General features: G+C 33.0%; 2 protein-coding genes across 5 annotated transcripts; both read right to left on the bottom strand.

The window, feature by feature from the left end:
- Window positions 1-1,537: 1,537 nt before the first annotated feature.
- On the bottom strand, window positions 1,538-5,743 carry LOC108460797 (gamma-tubulin complex component 3). Of its 3 annotated transcripts, XR_008281745.1 has the most exons (4): window positions 3,203-5,737; window positions 2,642-3,104; window positions 2,521-2,565; window positions 1,538-1,984 (listed from the first exon to the last, which is right to left on the bottom strand). XR_008281745.1 is itself a non-coding variant. In XM_017760452.2 (2 exons), the coding sequence occupies exons 1-2, from the start codon at window positions 5,464-5,466 to the stop codon at window positions 2,813-2,815; spliced, it is 2,556 nt and encodes an 851-aa protein (XP_017615941.1). In that variant the 5' UTR covers window positions 5,467-5,743; the 3' UTR covers window positions 2,354-2,812. The 3 variants fall into 3 exon arrangements, 1 of the variants encoding a protein (XP_017615941.1); XR_001867654.2 differs by lacking the exon at window positions 1,538-1,984 and having other exon boundaries at window positions 2,354-2,565; XM_017760452.2 differs by lacking the exon at window positions 1,538-1,984 and having other exon boundaries at window positions 2,354-3,104; window positions 3,203-5,743.
- Window positions 5,744-8,326: 2,583 nt separating this feature from the next.
- LOC108458555 (DNA-3-methyladenine glycosylase) lies at window positions 8,327-11,306 on the bottom strand. 2 transcript variants are annotated; one of them, XM_017757973.2, is made up of 7 exons: window positions 10,948-11,306; window positions 10,590-10,661; window positions 10,318-10,441; window positions 9,897-9,967; window positions 9,410-9,506; window positions 8,710-8,767; window positions 8,534-8,621 (listed from the first exon to the last, which is right to left on the bottom strand). In XM_017757973.2, exons 1-6 carry the CDS (start codon window positions 11,272-11,274, stop codon window positions 8,730-8,732), a joined length of 729 nt encoding a protein of 242 aa, XP_017613462.1. In that variant the 5' UTR covers window positions 11,275-11,306; the 3' UTR covers window positions 8,534-8,621; window positions 8,710-8,729. The 2 variants fall into 2 exon arrangements, with proteins under 2 accessions (XP_017613460.1, XP_017613462.1); XM_017757971.2 differs by lacking the exon at window positions 9,410-9,506 and having other exon boundaries at window positions 8,327-8,621.
- Window positions 11,307-19,858: the final 8,552 nt, after the last annotated feature.

The following is a 19,858-nucleotide window of genomic DNA, read 5'->3' as shown; positions in this document are numbered from 1 at the left end:
TGAAAATTTTTGTAAACACTAAGGGGTAAATTTATTGAATGTTTTAGATTTAAAATCAAATTGATAAAAATATGTGAACATTAGAGAGTTAAGTTTGTTACTGGACCAATAAAACAAAACCCACCTTAAGCTTCCACTAGGCAACTAAGATTGACTAAAACATATTTAATTTTAAAAAGTTAAGTGACTAAAATAGAATGAACTAAATAGTTGAGTAACTATACTTGTACTTTCCCAAAAATATATAAAAAATTATAAAGTTGGGGACAAATATTACTCTTAATCTTATAGCTTTTTGAACAGTTGAAGCCTAAATTTTTGATTGATGATGGATGAACTTTCGGAAAGTTATAATCAAGTTCATGGTTATAATTTTGATGAAAACTCTCTTCTATTTGAAGAGTCAGATCTTAATCTAAAAGACTGCAAAGATAATGTTAGCGGAGAAAGATGATTTTGAAGCGAGATTAGTTAGGATGATCTTCGAGCGAGATTAGTTAGGATGATTTTCAAACTAGAGAAAGGAGCATCTATTTAACTACAACCACACCCCATCGAATTCCTTGGCTTCTCGAATCCAAAACCCACGCAAAGAGGAGCCTATATCAAATTACAACCTCATACAAACGAAAAGTCTGCGCCTTTTGCCTACCGCTATCCGCATCAATTTTATTGGTCCACATGTAACATTAAATTTATGTTTGGAGTCCTATTAATGCCGTGCTCCTTTTCTCCGCTTCTTTAAGTTTCAGTTTTTTGGGGTCAAATTTCTCAAGTTCCAGTGAAAACAGAGTGTTGCTTTCTTTTCAATCATAACAGAAGCTCAGGAGATCTGATCCGAGAGGCTGCCAGAAACAGAGTTCAAGTTAACATCCAAGCAGCCATTTATGGGGCCCTGACTAGTATTGGATTCTCGGCTATTTAACTGGTGTAGGGATCCATAGAGTATGACGTTGCTCCCCGATTACTGATGCATAGCATACGACAAATGTGTTGATGATGCGAAGCATTCATATGAGCATTTCAAAGCATCAAGGCCTTCTTCAACAATTCTCTCAGCTTATACCAAGATAACTGTTAACTTAAATTCTCTCTCATATTTTATGGAAAGGCGCCATTAACCATAAATGACTTTTAAATGGCAGCTTCTAAAGTTCTTGCGCAAAACCCTACAAACATGTATGACATAAACTCATTTTCTGGTTTAGTAAACCAGAAATTACCATGGCTTAGTAAGTGTATGTTTCTGGATTAAAATGATGACCCATAGTCTCAGCTTGATACCAAGGAACTTATGTATGTTTCTGGATCTATAACCTGTAGAGTGGTTTAGTATAGTGTTCTTTCAATGGCTTAAGCTTCTGATACCTGACAATTATAAGGTTGCAGATGGACTCAATGAGACTAATTTTAGACCTTTTTTTGCCACTCAAAAAACTTCGGATGCAGTCTTAAAGCATAGCACCCGATAAATCCTTATTTGAATCTTAAAAGAGAGAAAGAAACTTGAGAAGGAGAAGAAAAAGAGTTCATGGCGTTAACAGGAAGTAAAAATATAAAATTCAATCTGACACATGGACTAATTAGATTAATAGGGCACGAATTGGAGCTGGCAGAAAGGACAGAGGATTTCAGTTCACCTCATACACCACTGACTTCCTTGGCATCTCGAATCTGAAAGCTATTGCTTATCGATGGGTGAAACCATAATGATAAGCCATGAGAATAAGAATTCTCACATTGACAAAGTAAAAACCCAACCACTAGCATCATTGGTAATGTGGATTTTGCTCTTTTGAAAAGCCCTTTGCAGCTATAACAGTTTTAGGGGGAGGGGGGGAACATACAAAATTAAGATCATGGCTGAGGAATAGGTTCACACGACATGAGCATTGTGTAAGTAATCCAAAACTACTGAATATATCATCTATTTGTGTTCCACAGCGGAACACAGCAACATAATGAACAGAAACATATGCCATCCCTGTCAAGACAATAAAATCCTGGTTACATTTAAATATTATTAATTTCCTACTACATAAAAATTAAATTGTAAAAGATTCTTTCCAGATTGCTAGTCATACTTTGAACTTCAAAATTCTAGTACTTACTGATCTCTATTCCATGCAGAAATTGAAAAGGAACATGAAAATGGATAGATATTACAAGTTGGTTAATGGTCCCTTATAGTTGAAAATAAATAAATAAATAAATAAATAAAAATAAAAAAAAATAAACTAGGCTTTGCATCAAAAAACAGATAAAAGCCACATCTTAGAGCCGCAATAAAGTCCCCAAAGGTATAGCACAAGAAATGGTTAAGTTAAAATAAGAGAGATAAAAATCAAGCATATAGCATGAATTGCTCATCAATTAACAAATAGAGAAATATGGTACAGATATACAACCTTTGGACATATCAGTTGTAAGAGCTGTAAGAAAACACCAATAACCTTGGACTATCAGATCCAAAACTTGTACACTACTACATAAACACCATAAACAAAATCATAAGAATACCTTCAAATCAACTGCAACATTCCAAACAAGCCATCCGAAAGACATCTGAAATATAATATACAGCGTCAAATGCCTGTAAAAATATAGAACAAAACTGACAGAAGAGTACAAGTTGTCCTACCTAAAAACGAAGAGATGTTGTACAAATTGGTCAGTCTAAATGTTCACCAGGTGTACAAGAGATTGTTCATTCAAGTGGGAGCATTGTGAAAATGACATTAGTGAATTGAAGAACTACATTTATGTCTCAAATATGAGCAGCAACTCCTTAAACCCATACGTGTTGATAGCTTTACATGGTAGCATGCTGTCGAGTATAAAATTCAGTGAAATCTAACCGGAAAAGGAGGAATTTCAAATCTACATGTTGCTGAACAGGCAACTGAGTTAAGAAACCCTCAAGCAATGATTTATACTCCGTAGCTAATGCATCTAGTTCTTGTCCCATATTTTGAAGGAATTCACTAGCACGCTGTGTTAGAGCTTTCCTGCCTTCCCTAATCCAAGACCCTGGCTCTGAAGATTTATCCTTGGTTTGCCTCAGTTTGTTTTTGTCTCGAGAACTTAAAGAGGATTCTGCAGTTCTACACAACATAAAAAGCAAGTGTGAGGGAACATCTAAACAGGACACTTCACTTAAGATAACTAAAAAATGTGCAAATAGTATGATATCAGTACATACCTCGCTTGTAACTCATGAATTCCTTCATATAACCGATCTGCAAGACTTCTAAATTGCAGTATAAGGTCAAAGAGGACAAACAGTGACTTGTAAAGGGTTTGAGATCTTTCACCCAGGAGTGATTTTTCTACAATTGAGTGGAGGTACTTCTCATGTGCTGCAAGTAGATCATCAAGATCTTTGGCTACTTCCATTTCATTGGAAAAATTGGACCATGACACCTCCAAGACTTCAAACATGATATAGTATTGCAAGTTGGTAACAAAATGATTCATCTCATCCCAAAGAACCTGGCATCGCCTCAATGTTGAAAGCAATTGCAATTTTACAGCATGTTGCAGCTTTGTGTATACATGTGAAGTAAGACAATTGGGTTTCATTGTCTTCCAAGCACCAATGAGTGCATGCTCCACCTGTCTAAGCTTCCACAGAAAATTAAAAATTCTTAAATACCTTGTCATGACAGATTCAGTAAACACTGTATCTAAAGGAACCCTAGCATCATATTCCAATGAGAATACATCCCATCCACGGTCACCAGTGCCGTGTGGCATCATCTTAACTCTCAACCGATCTAGTATGTCAGGATCATCATACTGAGCATTAGATGACCGAATTGCACTTTCCAGTAATCCAGCTAACTTGAAGGAACTAATAGTATTAGCAGGCTCAGAAAGCTCTGGTCCAACAATATCCATCAGGTACTGAACAAAATCACCCTGCCCAAGCAGCAAATATCTCTTGATTGCAAGACAGTGTTCTTTAAACTTGTACCTCTTGTATATAACATCCAACAAATGCTTATCAATTCTCTTAGCTGCTTCCATGACTAGAGATTCAAGTGCATCAGTTTCTCCATATCCAAGACCCCCTCTTCTAGTAGTCACTCCAGCAGCAGCTACAGCCTCTGTTGCTGCATCCGCCCAACCTCGGTCATCACAACAAACACGAAGAAAATTAATAGATTTCCCAGTCCTCAGAATACGTTGAGCAATAGATTGGGAAATGAACAGAGGCAACATTCCAGCATGCAGTCGGTAACCTTCTCTCCAAAGGGATTCAGCTTTCACTGGTTGCCCCACAATAAAGAATTCAGCAAAAATGTCCTCCAATTCCCCTTCCAAAACCCAGCTCCTCACCATTTCAAAAAGCGGAGAGCACACCCTCCTAAGCAATCGCCTCATGAAGTCATGGACTAGAGGATCACCATGCTGTGCATGCAAATGAATAGCGCCAGCCATAGCACCTCCCCTCAAAGCTTTACACTTATCAACCAAAATGGCCATCAGTCTCATTTTCACCATTGGCTCAGCAAACCAAACTGACAATCTCCTCAAGGACAAGTAGTTCCCTGAACTTGCATTCTCTGAAACCAATGGAATTGGATTTGTTGACTGAGCCTCTAGGACAGCCAACAACTTATAATACTCCGATAACTCATCCTGCAAAGCAGCACAAAATGCCTGGCCTACAGTCCCCACATCTTCAGCAGGAAAACGATCCATACTCTCTGAAATATACCCTTTAACTTTCCTAAACAACCAGCCTAATTCACAAAGCTTCCTAACAATAGTTCGAGTAGCTCTAGGTACCTTAATTGAATCTGATAAAGCATAACCATCTAAATTACTATCAAATTTCACATACTTCCCATCAATCCCTTGACAAGCATACAACACATCTCTAACCAAAACCTCTTCAGTCACCTCATTCTCTTCCTCAACTAAATTCCCAAACTCCCTAAACGAAATTTCGCGCAAATTTTCGGGGTCTTTTGAAACCAATAAAACCCCATTTTTCCAAGCCTTTTCTCTATTCTCTTTAGCATTCAAAACCCTTAAATCATTTCCCATTTCATCATCATTTAAACCTAAATTAGGCAAGAAAACCGAAGAATCCATCCCACTGATAGCATTTTTTCGATCCTCGGATATAATTTTAAGCAAATAAAGAACAGCCCATTTGTTATTAACGCTGCCCGGACCATTTTTGGAAGCGAACTTGGTATAGAGATCAGCGAAAGTAAGGGCATCAGAGGAGTTACCTTGAGTGGCGAGACGGCGCTTGATGGATTCGGCGACGGCGTCCGCATCAGGGGAAACGGAAGGGGTTAAACGGCTGGATAGAATGCGGAGAGCGTAGCGAAGAGATTGGGAGAGATGAGGAGAGTTAGGGCTTGCGTTTTGAGGGTTTTGTTGAGAGAGTAAACGACGAACTAGCTCAATTACTAGATCTGTGACTTTGCGCTGATCTTCTTCTTCCATTTCTGAAAAACAAAGGGTGAACTTTTTTCTCTGTTTCTTTTTTTCCTTTAAAGTACGAGATTTTGGGAAAGACAAAAAATCGGTTTAAGGGTTTTCATTTAATTTTATATGGGCGGCAAACTGGCAAATTAAAAAAATATATATCTTCATAATCTTTAAACTATGACATTTTTCTGAGTTAGGTGTTTTTTTTAAAAAATTAGTCTACCTAAAATATTATTTTGTACCTTAAACAAATTTATTTTGTTTAAAAAAAACACCATCTATTAGCTCCGTTGAAAAATTTATTGTGATATGTCACGTATTTATTTTTAATTTTAATCTTCTTCCTTCTATCCTTTTTCTTTCATGATTTTTTTAAAGTTCATTTATTTTTTACTTTTATTTAATTTAATCTTCTCTTGAGATATTTTTTTTTTTTTTTTTGAATTGAGAAGAGGTCCAAAGGCAAAGCATCAAAAAATCATTAGTTGATTTAGCCCCACACAAATCTAACATATGCCAAATTTTACTCAACACTGAAAGACAACTTTGTGGCATATAGTGGAAAAATAACTCCTTTTGTAATGGTGGTATCAATTTTCTTATTGCATCTGTCATCTAATTTGTCTCGCAAAACATATGCTGACAAGTAATACTTCAATCTCTCAACTTAAAACTATTAATATATCAGATTAAGCTAAACGGACTGACCATTGCATCTTAATTATTAAGCAATAGAACCACCCAATGGTAATCCACTTCGATCACAACCTGTCTGAAATCAACCCTCCACACTAGCTACAAGTTGTCTACAACACCTCATAATTTCGCTTGCAACACGTCCAACACACCATCATTTAGACAGTAGCCAAGTATTTGATTTCCGTGTTTATCATGCAACAACCAACCCACTGGGCCAAGCCTTGTTCCTATGTCCACGCCACCGTCTATGTTCAATTTGGCCCAGCCCGGAGGAGGTCCCTCCCAGTGAACCAGTTGTTGAACACCACCTTGTTGCACTGGCTTAGGCAGTATAGATTGGATGATATGCTTAGCATAAGCAATGCTTTGCTTCAGCACAAGTTCAGAACTGGTAAGAGTAGAATTAAAAACAAAAGCATTTCGATTCTTCCATACACACCAACAAACATCCCCAGACAGTACATTCCACTGTGCACCCACCTTCAGAAGTAAATCCTTCTCGATTTGGTTCATGTACAACCAAATCTCCAAATCATAGTTAAAGAAAGTTTGTTGCTTCCCTTGTGACACTATCCTTGCCCAAATTGTTGGAAAAATCGTTAAGAAAATAGTTTTAATAATTACCATGAAAGTTTAAATTTTTTTTCAAAATCAAGCCACTTTGTGATATTTATAGTAATAAACTCTAATTGAAAAGTACATGTGCTTTGTGTGAGATAGATTTGAGTTGATTTTGAATTTCAACCAAACGACTTTCTTTGCTATCCTTGTACCACGAATTTCGTTGAGTACAAGCTTGAGCAACACGAACCAGATCACAAAAAAGAAATAAATTTATTACTTCTAGTAGAAAAGTAACTTCTCTCATAGAAATAGGTAAACATCATAATTTCTAGAAAATAGAATTTATTCTTAGTTAATAAATTCTTAGTAATTAAAAAAAATGTGTGTTTTAGGTCAACTAATGACATCTATTTATAAATAAAAGTACAAGAATCCTAGTTAAACAAACCCTTAAAAATAATATTATTTAAATAAAAAAACACACTTTTAGAAAACGAGGTCAGCGACACACCCTAGTATTGGGTCAAATTATATGTGTTTCTTAGACTTTTGATTCAACACTTTATAATTTAATTCAACTCAATATTTGTTTTCTATTTCCCAAAATAAAATTATTTATTCCTCAATTTAATTAATTAAATTAACTAAATTAATTTCTCAATTAAATAAATTTCTCAACTCAATTTGAATTTCGATAAGGTCATAACAACTTTGATGTAAAAGAGACTAAAAAAAAAAAAAAAAAAAGCTTTAATTTATGGGTTTTTATATATGCTTGATTGATGAGAATGTGAGCATGGTCGATAAGAAAAAGTAAATATAAATTAACAAAATTCTAAAAGTAAATATAAAAATATTTTAAAGATTTTTAAATATATTTTATAATTTTTAAAATTAGAGCTAAAATAACAAATTTTTAAACATTAAGAGCTAAAGTTGTTGCATTTTTTAGATTATCAAATTGGTAGAACCGAAGCAAATTTTATTACTAAGTTAATGACAAAATGACTAAAATTTTAATTTAAAAAATTACTAAAACAAAAAAATTCTCATTGGTCAAAATAGAACGAACTAAATAGTTAGATAACTATTCTTATACTTTACCTCATATTTTTAATATATGATATTCACAAATAAAATAAAATAAATAGAAGAAAGCTGTATTCACATATTACCTTTGCTTGTAAATTATATCAAATTAATATCAAATTTATTATTATTCTTGGGTAAACTGCACTTTTAATCACTAAACTATGATTAAATTTTTGTGGTCACTTAAATAAAAATGGTTACAATTTGATCACTGAATTATTCAAAAAATTTTATTTAAGTTACTGAATTATTCAAGGTGCTTATTTGAGTTATTGGATTGTCAAGTTTTTTTCTTTTCTCTAAAATTCCACTAACATGCTCCAAGTAGTGATTCGACAATTGGAGAGCTGGATCAATACTCATCGACGAGCAAAATAACATACATAAATCCAAGTCAATCTGACAATTAATGTTGAATTGGATAAAAAAATTTGTTTGAATTTTGATTTACAAGTTTGTGAAATTTAAAGTTGCCCAAAAAAAATATTAAAAGGAAAGAAAGCTTTACAAAGGCAAAAAATTGCAAATGAATTTGCTTCATTCGTAGTGCATTGAATTCATATATATATCACATTTTCCTAGAACGACAGAAGGAAAAAGAAGTGATAAAAAACAATTCATATCAAAACAAGTTCATGTATTATAAAGAGCCTAGGAAAGCCTGAGAGTATTTTTAGGAGCACTTATCCATGCGGAACCGGCAATGGCAAATCTCCACAAGGCGTTAACGTGCTCGGGTAAAGCGTACTCAATGCCAACACGTGGCCCAATTAATATCTTATCCGGTTCAGGCCCGTCCAAGAGTTCCAAACCACCTAGGCCACACTCCATATAATTTTATATTATAGGACTACATCAGTAGAAATCAGAATTATGTACAAATATAGCAGCTCAACTAATTACCAGGAGTGTATAGTGGATGGTTAGACCATTCTGTGGTAATTCCAAGTGCCTGACCAACCTAATACATAGAAATATATGAATTAATAACTCAAAAATCATACATTACTCCAGAGAGATATCTATGACTATTTTTTTCATGAAGTACTCATGTTTGACACCCATGTATGGCACATATGGGTATGACCCCCCACCAAGTACATAGAGAAACTTATAAAAAATTAAACATACTCATATTTGACACTCTCACTTGAATTTGAGTAATATAGGAGATGATTGCTCTATGCAAGGAATCGTTTTTTTTTGGGGAGGTGGGGGTGGGGGTGCGGGTGGGGGAGGGAGGACCAGATCACTAATAGATCAGCGAGTAAATTTTCTCTTTGCTAAGTTGCAGCAACTTAATACATGAAAGACCTGAAGAACTTTAATACACCAATGTTTCAATCCAAGCAAAAAACTTTATTGTCTGATTATACATTAATGTTAAGCTCATATAATTCTTTCTAAGTGTCATTCAATGCCTCCACATTTTATCAGCTAGAATATGATCTAAAACTTTTTTTTTCCACATAAATGACTTGGAAGCTTAAAAGTAAAAAGGATAAGTGAAAGTTAATACTTCATGAAAGTGTAACAAAAAGAGAGGCAGACGAAAAGAAAACAAAGTGTGAAGTACATATGCACATGTGTGGGCAGAAATGACCTGACAGTTTGCATGCAGGGTTGGCCGTATACATGGTACATTTCTTCAGTTCTCTTTTGAAGCCATTAAAGCCTTGGAATTTTGGCATCATTCCAAACTGTTAGATTCACTTTAAACCTTCTTAGTAGCAAATCCAATGCTGAGTTTGAATGTTTGATAAATGAAAAATCTGAATTCATTTCATCACTTCCTTTTCTTTTGTTTTGGATAATTTTCATCATCCCTCCTCCCTCTCCCCAAATTTTGTCATTATAGCTCATCTCACTAATAAGTTCAAATTGCATATAGGTGATGCAATGAATATGTCAAGGTAAAAGAGGATCAAGATTTTATTTGCACTTGAGAAGAATTCTTAATTAATTATCTGAAACCAATATTTAAAAACTGTTTATGCTAATTGAACCAACAAATCCACATTGCATAAAAAGGAACATAAAAAGGAACATCAAAATAATCCAAAAATAAGAGGAAATAATAAACTTAGAACCTTTCCGGGTCCAGTGAGAAGAATAGGCTTTTCAGTTTGCTGACCACGACGCTCCTGAATAGTCTCCAAACCTGCAACGGGGTTCACATATTGCCTTCAACAAACATTATGTTTTGTTTTCTGACCCAAAGATAGAAAGCATGTAAAGTTCGAGATTTTTATGAAGGACAAGAAAACTAGAAATGAATATTCCCACAAAAATTCTTAACAGTTACTATATTATGAGATGTTAAAGTAGGCGATTGCAAATAATTAAATAAGGACAATTCAAGGGATCATCAACTACGCATTCACAACAATGAAAGGCTAAATAGGCTACAATAATAAGAAACATTAGCAATTTAATAGATAACAAACAAAGCAGATGATTATAGAAGTAACAGATACTTAGTTAATACAAGATAATAATATGATAACGTACCACACACCGGAGCGCATGCACGTATTAACACTGCAGCCCCAGCTCCTTCTTTGTCAGCAACAACATTGAGCATCGTATGAAGTCCATAGCAAAGATAAACATAAGCATGCCCTCCAGGACCAAACTACAACAACCACATAGAGGATCTCAATATCTATTATTATTAGTACCAAAATAAACATAAATAGTGTTAAAACCATCAAGGTATTACTGGAGCAATGATCAGATTAGCAAGCACATGTGAAAGATGAAAGCAAAAGGGCTAAACTCACAACAGGGGCTGTTCTTGCCGTGACTCCAAATCTACCATGACAAGCTGAGTCATTTGGCCTATAAGCCTCTACCTGTTAAAACATAATGATTCAAATAAGAAAATGCATAACAATGGAATTAAAATTAATTGGTGGGGGGAATATGAAACTTTGACCAGACCCAATTAGTAGGTAGCCTTTGTTTTTCTTTGGTTTTCTTCTCAGCAAGCAAATAAAATGGGCTTTGAACAAAATTCAACTGCTCAAATTAATGAAAGCCCCAACACCCAAAAAGTACAAATTTCGAACTTCCATTTCGATTTTCCGAAGAGCTAAAAGAATTTAGGAAGAAAGTCAGCAAAAATGCACCAAAAATTACCTCAGTGATTTGAAGAACAACATCATCTCTCCTTAAAAACTTGCCAAGCAAACGTGGCGCCAAATCAAGAGCGTCAATTTGAAAGAACTCCGGGGGCAGTATCGTGGTATTGCGAAAACAAGGGAGAGAAACCGGAGAAGATTGCGGCCGAGTTTGTTTACGGCTTGGTTTGGTCCGGGTCCTAACGGTCACTGCTTTGGAACTGTGACTCGTCCGTCCTTCCAGGCATTGGCTCGACCGAACTGTTTTCCTGGATTTCGAAGCAACTGGTTTAAATTGGTGAGTTGGGTTCATCTGGACCAAAAGTGTTGGAGCTGAAAGAGACATAAGGATATTGAATTTTTTTATATTGGTCAGAATTTGAAGGGTTGGGTTCTACTTTTGACTTTTTGGGTAAACGACCCACACAACTTTTAGAATATTTTCAATTTGATCACCTAAAATTAAATTTTTATAATTTTGTTATCTAACTTTTAGGGCAGTTTCATTTCAATCACCAGCTGTAACGGTAGTTAATTGTACATGTTATAACATATCTGTATTTTCATTTTTGTCACTCAACTTTCGAGTCGCTTTAAGTTTGGTGACTTAAAAATAATATCTTTTTAAATATTGATTGGTGTAAATAAAACATCAAGCATTAAAGTGAAATAGTGATAGAAACTAAAATAATACACAAAATTGTCAAATTGTATTTGCTTATCCCATTGTCAAAATTCTAAAATTCTTTTTAAAATATTAAAATTTAAATTTCAAAACATCAAAATAAATTAAATAAATTGTTGAAATTTTTTATCTCTTGATAATGTCAATTGATTTGTTACTATAATATTGAAATTTATTAATTTAATCACCTTCCAAAATTTAAATTTTTATTTTATATTTTCCAAATTATTGTAATGTCCCTAAAATCCCTTAATCGTAAATAGTGTTAATTCAAGAATATATGACTTAGAATTTTGAAGTCAATAAAATAAGAATTATTAGTGTTAGTAGAAAAGATAATTAGATACTTGAGGAATTGAAAAGATTAATATATTGAAAAATATTAATTTAGGGTATAAACTAAATTGTAAGGTTATAAAAAGTGTTAGAATAAAATGAAAGATTTAAAGTATAAAGAATTAAATTGAATTGGTGGGAAAATGTGAAAGAACATAGAGTGCAATTATTACAAAAAGAGTTGATAATTGTTTAAATTTTAATTAAAGAAAGATATGAAAATTTTGTCAGGGCCATTGGATAACATAGGAAAGAATTAAATCTAAGCCATTCAAAATGGAATGTGATGGAAAGATTTTTTAGTTGTCATACTTTTTATTTCTTTATATATTATTAATATTATATCATATAATTTTATTATTATTAAATTATTTAGTGACGTGATCTTTGGAATGTTAATTGGGCCAAACATCAAGCTGCCCATTTCCATACCATTTAGGATATATGTTGACGAGGCTCTAAGAGATAGGATGTAAGATATTTCTGATGGTCCAATTAAAATTCCTATTAGGCCTATGATACGGGCTAGAACTAAGAGATTCAAAGAAGCACTTGTAGGTTTGATCCAACACGTTTGGGCTGAATATGACAAGTTCAATATTTAATTGGCATCTATTAAAGACCCAAGTTCATGCAACATTTTGCATGTGAAATTTTGAAGCTCAATCATCCATTTTACTTTGTCTTAATTCCATAACTTTTTAAAATCATACTTTTTTGTTTCAATGTGTGTCTTATTATTTAAATATTAAATATTGTAATTTTCATTACATCATTAGTTTTATATCTAATGTGTCCTATTGTGTTTTAAAAATGTCTTAGTTTGTTATGTCATTATCATGTCTTTTTTGTTACAATTTAATTGTTATGTTTATTTTTGTCTTTAATATGTCTTTATTTTGTTCTAGGAACAACAAATGGTTGGTCACCTAAAGGGTTACAAGGAGTTGTTCATTCAGCTAAGGAATATGGAATTAAGGTGCTTTAAACTAGGTCTGTTCGTTCTCCAAGGTTCATACAAAACCGAACAGTCACAAAAAAGGTGCAAATCCTTAAGGATTAAGCTGCATGAACATTCATCAAGTGTCCATTCAAACTCCTTCACATATATGAAATTTTCGGTCACCAAAGGGTCTTACATGAATTTGGTCAATTAACTTCTTCCCATGCATGAACTCTCTTGCAACGAGTTAAATGCAGCCACCGAATTCATCATCAAGGTGCATGGACGACAAGGGGAATGTATATGGTTGTTCATTGTATTCTTTGAATATTTGGATTGATGAACTTTAGGATTAATGTATTATTTTAATTCATGTATTCACATTAATGGCTGAAATGACCATTCGTTTTCTAAGGCCCTATATATATTCGGTCAAGTACTTTGTAATAGGGTAATGAACATTTTTAATATATATTTGAGAGTTATCTTTTTTTTCTTTAAGAAATAAACCCAAACTTATCAAGAATTGTCTTATGGCGTTCAAAACTTAATCGGTCTTATCATTTCAATCATTTCTATTTCTAAAGAGTGGGGATCACCCTTATACAGTTGGTTCCTATTTCATATATAAATAGTGGGTCGGTTTTTCTTCAATTTCCAAACCTATCAAAATATTAATCATCTTTATAAAAACTGGGTCTCGTTATTATATAGCATAAGTTCATTTTTAAGATTTTTTTTTGAGTTCGAAAGTTATATCATTTACCATTTTGTTTGCTATTTTTCTTTTATTCCTATCTTTTGCTATATTTCGAGTTTGATCCTATTTAGAAACAATTGGGCAACTTAAATTGTGACTCATAATCTTGACTGCATACGAGGTTCACATCATTGGGTATCAGAGCTAGAATTCTTTACAGGTATCGTTTTATTTTCTCTCTCTCGTATTTAAAAAAAATCATGAGAAAACAATTGTGAAAAAAACAAAAGATGAGGTTAAAATTTTAAAAATAGTCAGGGAACCCATTAATAAAAATTTCAATTGATTAGTACTTTTGAGCTCATTTTACATATTTTGGTAAATTTTTACGAAAAAAAAAGCCAAGCAAAAAAAAAATTCTTTTTTCCATTTAGCCAAAATACCTTCTAATCATCTTTTGAGTCATTTGAACACATTTCTATCACATTAATTTCAACCTTCTATTTTTCTTCGATTGTGTCCCATCCTAACAACACCTTCAAGATTACCGTTTTGTTAATTTCTTTTCATACCAAGTTCCTAACGAACTCAAGAGATTTGAGTGGTAAAAGGCGAGAGCATGTCAGCCAATTAGAGTGATAAAAGCCAAAATTTGTGTGCAAAAACGGGAGGAGTGAACTTTCTTTTCAAGAGTAAGACATGAGGTTTTGTTTTGTGAGGTACACATCTTATCGTCAAATTTGTTCTTTTGTTTATTAAAATCATGATCAAAGAGAGTATTATTTCAAGGAAGGCTCTAAACGTTCGAACCTAGTGCTAAGGATTACAACAAGAAAACTTGCTTCAAACTCGTTGCCATGTAAAAGGCAAGGTCTACAGTTTGATAGTTGATGGTAGGAATTGTACTAATATTGCAAGTACAATCATGGTGGAAAAGCTCCATTTGCCTACAACAAAGCACCCTCAATTGTACAATTGCAATGGTTGAACAAGAATGGTGAAATCAAAGTCACCAAACAAGTGATGGTATCTTTCTAAATTGGTATGTACAAAGATGAAGTACTTTATGATGTTGTCTTGATGCAAGCCTACCATATCCTTCTTACGTGTCCATGGCAATTTGATTAACGAGTTCATTATGATGGCCATGCTAACTGGTACACTTTCAAGTGTCAAAGTAATAAGATCACCTTGGTATTATTGACTCTGGATTAAATTCGGGAAGACCAAGTCAAGATGATGAAATCGAGAGAAATTGTTAGAGAAAAAAAGAATGAAGAAGTAAAAAAGAATAAGAGAGAGGAAAACAAAATCGTAAAGAGAGAAGAAACTAAAAAAAGAAAGAAAGAGAAAGCTTGAGAAAAGAGAAAAAGAAAAATATGAAAAGAAAAAAGAAGAGGAGAGTAAGATTGAGATTGAAAAGAAAAAGAGAAAGAAAATGAGAGAACAAAAAGAAAAGAGCATTTGAGTAATGAGGGTGAGGTGAGTGAAAATAAATGTTAAATAAAAAAGGAGAGTTTCAATTTGGAAAAAGAAAATAAGCAGCAAAAAAATACCCAAGCAAAGGAAAAAGATGTTTTAACTAACCAAAATTTGAATTTGCTTTGTGATAACCCTTTATTACAAGTTTCTAAGAACCCATCAGCGGTTGTTTTACTTCATTTCTCATCCAATGAAAGACGATTATGTATTTTAGAGAAAAGTAAGTTGGAGAATAAAATTACTTCACAAGACCAATAAGGTAAGGATGGTAAGGGAACTTTGGCAATTGAATCAAGGAAGCTTATCTCACATGTTGTTGATAAGTTTGACACTGATATTGTTTTAAAAAGTTTTCTTTACAACATGCGTTCTCATTGGTCTACTGTTATTAACAATGAATTTTCACATAATAATCTTAAACTGCTTAATGTTTATGGTTATGTGAAATTCATGACTCTTCATTGGAAACACTTGTGGATGTATATGCCTATTCGAAGAAAGTTTGAGGGTTTTGTTTATTCAAACATTCATAGACCTAACTTTTCTTTGTTTAGCATGGGTGATTTGTTTTTGAAAGAAAAATATTTGATTCATGAAGATGAGAAGGATCAAAATTTTGTGTTTCATCTCGGGATTGTTTATCCATATCATTATTGAGAAAATTCAAGTATCAGAATTTCATTTTAAACAATTGTGTGGATAAATTCTTGTTGTCCAACATTTATTAGTCACTTCTGAAAGGGAATTTTTTTTGTTCATGTTGAGATGGTAAAGCAAAATCATGTCTTTGACCCTGGAGTTTTCTTTTGTGCACCATTTTTAAATGGGGATCCAAGTAAATGTATTGTGTTCATTTGCAATATCTCTGATTTGTTTTGTGCTGATGGAGGTGATAATGTAAAGGAAGATTCTTTTGAAGAAGAAAGGATAGCACAAGCTTATATTAGTTCTGCTTATAAAGGTGTTTTTCTTTTTCAGGTTACTGGAAAAGAGTTGTTTTCAATTCAATGGCAGAAAAGTACAATTTAAGAGACTGTGATCAACAAAATTTTATTTCGAGCAAATAGCTTGATTTAAGGACAAATTGCTTTGAAGAGGGAGGGGATGATGTGATTTCTAGAATGTTAATTGGGCCAAGAACCAAGCTACCCATTTCCATACTATTTGGATCATATGTTGATGAGACTCCAAGAGATATGATGCAAGCTATTTCTGATGGTCCAATTAAAATTCTTATTGGGCCTACGGCGCGGGTTAGAGCTTAGAAATTCAAGAAAGCACTTGTGACCTTGATCCAACACGTTTGGGTTGAATATGACAAGTCCAATCTTTATTTGGCATCTATTAAAGATCCAATTCCATGCAACATTTTGCATATGGACTTTTGAAGACAAAATCAATTTTACTTTGTCTTAATTTCACAGCTTTTAAAAATCATATTTTGTTGTTTTAATATGTGTCTTATTATTTAAGTATTTAATGTTGTATCACTTTCATTACATCATTAATTTCATATTTAATGTGTCCTATTGTGTTTTAAATATGTCTTAGTTTGTTATGTCATTATTATGTCCTTTTTCATTACAGTTTAATTGTTGTGTTTATTTTTGTCTTTAATATGTCTTTATTTTGTCCTAGGCACAACAAAGGACTGGTCACCTAAAAGGTTACAAGGAATTGTTTATTCAGATGAGAGACATGGAATTAAGGTGCTTTAAACTAGATCTTTTCATTCTCTAAGGTTTATACAAAACCGACCAGTCACAAAGAAGGTGCAAAGCCTTAAGGATTAAATTACATGAACATTCATCAAGTGTCCATTCAAATTACTTTACATACATGGAATTTTGGTCAGCAAAGGGTCTTACATGAATTTTGCAGATTGATTTCTTCACATGCATGAGCTCTCTTGTAACGCAATAAATGTGGTAACTAAATTCATCATCAAGGTGCATGGACTACAAGGGGAATGTATATGGTTGTTCATTGCATTCTTTGAATACTTAGATTCATGAAATTTAGGATTAATGTATTATTTTAATTCATTTATTCACATTAATGGCCAAAATGACCATTCGTTTGCTAAGGTCTTATATATATTCAGTGAAGTACTTTGTAATAGGGTAATGTACATTTTTAATATAACTTTAAGAGTTATCTATTTGTTCTTTAAAAACTAAACCTGAACTTATCAAGACTTGTGTTGTGACGTCAAAACTTAACCGATCTTATCACTTCCATCCTTTCTATTTCTGAAGTGTGGCGATTACCCTTTTACCGTTGGTTCCTATTTCATATATAAATAGTGGGTCACAATTTTCTTCAATTATCTAAACTTAACGAAATATTAATCTTCTTTATAGAAACAATGTCTGTAACAACCCATTTTTAGTCAAATCGAAAAGTGGTTTCAGAACCAAAAATCTGAGATTGAAGAATTATTTTAATATAATTTTAAGTGTTTACAGTATGATAGCATGTATGTGTGAAAGTTTCGTGAAGTAATTTTATCGTTTGAATGCTTAATTCGGTAAAAAGGACTAAACCGCATAAAGCGTAAAACTTGGGTTCTAATACTAAAGGTGTCTAATAGCTATAGAACCTTAAAGTTAAGGTCCTTAAGTGGTAATTAGACATTTTGATTGTGAGTGGGCATATATGGCCACAAAATGGATGTTATTAAATGGTTTTATTAAAAGTTAATGTTGTAATTTGATTATTAATCATAATATTAATAAAACAAAAAACATAAAGATGAGTTTCATTCATCTTTATCAATCTTGTATAGCAAAGAATAAAGCCATTTTAGGGCTTGAAATATTCGACCACTTCATGATCTAATTGTAAGTCCCTTTTTGCTTGGTTTTTAATGATTTCTATGTTTTGTGATCGTTGCAACTAGTACTAGCTAGCCTAGGGGTTATTTTGCAAAACTGTTAAAGATTTTGAATGATTCCATTTATGAATACATGTGTATTTTGAAGTTTCTTGATAGATTATGAATGCTTGCTGATAGATATACAAGTTTTGTTAAGTGATATTTAGTGAAAATGCAAAATAGGGATTTTGTAACATCCCGAATTAAGGTCTAGTCAAAACAGTGGTTTTGAGACCACAAATCTGAAGTAGAAATAATTCTTTTAAGATTATTATGAGGTCTATGATATGATTGCATGCTTGTGTGAAAATTTCATGAAGAAATTTTATTGATAAAGTGTCCAATTTGACATTTAGGACTAAATTGAAAAAGTTGTAAAATGTGAGTTCTAGAAGCTTTAAGCATGAAATTGCCATGAATTATTATTTAGAGGTCCTTAAATATAAATTTTCCCAATTTCTATTTTTATGGACAAAAATGGGCATGAATAGGAAAAATTTGAAAGAAAGGCCTTAAGGGCATTTTTGTCATTTGGTTAATAAAAGAATAAAAAAGGAAAATAAGTCTAAAATTGTGTCCATCTTTTACTACCTTGGCTGAAAATCTTAAGAAGCCATAGCTAGGGTTTTGTTCAACTTTCAAGTCAATAGTAAGTGCATCCTAGCCCCGTTTTTAATGCTCTTTACATTTTTGAAACCCTCATAACCCGATTTACCTATTTCTAGCCATATCTTGAAGTAGGGTTCATGTTTGAAATTTGACCCACGTATGACATGCATGTGTTTTGGTGTTTAATGGAAGAATATGAATGTTTGATGTGTGATAAACATCTTTTACTAAGTGATGTCTAGTGAAAATGACTAAAAAGGACTTATTTGTAAAGTTTGTAAAATGAGTAGTAAGGAGTATGATTTAATGAAAAATGTGGGCTACTATGAGCATGTTATAAGTTCGGCTAGGCTTGGGTAACAAAGAAAATGAACACATTTTATTTTACGAGCCTAAGGGCTAATTTGTAATTATGTGAAAGTTTAGAGGCAAAATTGTAATTTTCCAAAGTATGAATTGTGGATTAGTTTGAACAATGTGATAATTAAATAGGTGATATTTGCCATTATAGATCAAGAAAAAAGGAGTCCGGACCTAAACCAAGGAAAGAACAAGGTTGTGAACTAAATCGAATAGTTAGTCATGTTTTGGTACCGAGGTAAGTTCGTGTGTAAATAATGCAAGATTACATTATTATGTTTTTAATGATTTAATATTGCATGAATTGTGTAATTGTCTTTGTGGATTTAATTAATGATGACTCAATGACGATTCGACGAAGTTTGATATCTTGAAACCCTGGTTGAACCTTAGGAATAGTTAGGATACAAATGTCATGACATTATGGTTATATGTGATCCCATGTAAGACCATGTCTAAGACATGGCATTGGCACCGATATGTGATCCTATGTAAGATCATGTCTGGGACATGATATTGGCATAGATATGTGATCCCATGTAAGACCATATCAGGGATATGGCATTGGCATCGATATGAGGCATCGTGTAAGACCATAGCTGGGCTATCTGCTTCGATCTGTGATCCCATGTAAGACCATATTTGGGATATGGCATTGGCATCTTACTATGTGCATGAGAGTGCCTGAGTATCCTTTAGTATTCCAAGTGGTTCAATAGGAAATCCGACGATTATGCCAAAAAGATGACAAGATATGATCATGTTGAAAGGGTACAAGTATGTACACAAAGCTCTCAAATACTAAGATTACGAATTGATGACATGTCGATAAGAAGCAAATGAATGAATTATGATCATGAGTTTTATTGTGCATTATGTAAATGACATGACTTAAAGTGTACTTATGATACTTGATGACATTATGATCAATATTATT

The sequence above is a fragment of the Gossypium arboreum genome, chromosome 4 (assembly GCF_025698485.1).
Source record: "Gossypium arboreum isolate Shixiya-1 chromosome 4, ASM2569848v2, whole genome shotgun sequence".
In the NCBI taxonomy this organism is placed as follows: Eukaryota; Viridiplantae; Streptophyta; class Magnoliopsida; order Malvales; family Malvaceae; genus Gossypium; species Gossypium arboreum.
This window is presented reverse-complemented; position numbering and strand designations above follow the sequence as displayed.

Coding starts and splice junctions, on each gene's coding strand:
- LOC108460797 (XM_017760452.2), bottom strand. CDS start 5,466: ATGGAAGAAGAAGATCAGCGCAAAGTCACAGATCTAGTAATTGAGCTA. Junction 3,105..3,202: donor ATTCATGAGTTACAAGCGAG/GTATGTACTGAT, acceptor TATGTTGTGTAG/AACTGCAGAATCCTCTTTAA.
- LOC108458555 (XM_017757971.2), bottom strand. CDS start 11,274: ATGTCTCTTTCAGCTCCAACACTTTTGGTCCAGATGAACCCAACTCAC. Junction 10,662..10,947: donor TTGTTCTTCAAATCACTGAG/GTAATTTTTGGT, acceptor ATGTTTTAACAG/GTAGAGGCTTATAGGCCAAA. Junction 8,768..9,896: donor TTCTCACTGGACCCGGAAAG/GTTCTAAGTTTA, acceptor TCTATGTATTAG/GTTGGTCAGGCACTTGGAAT.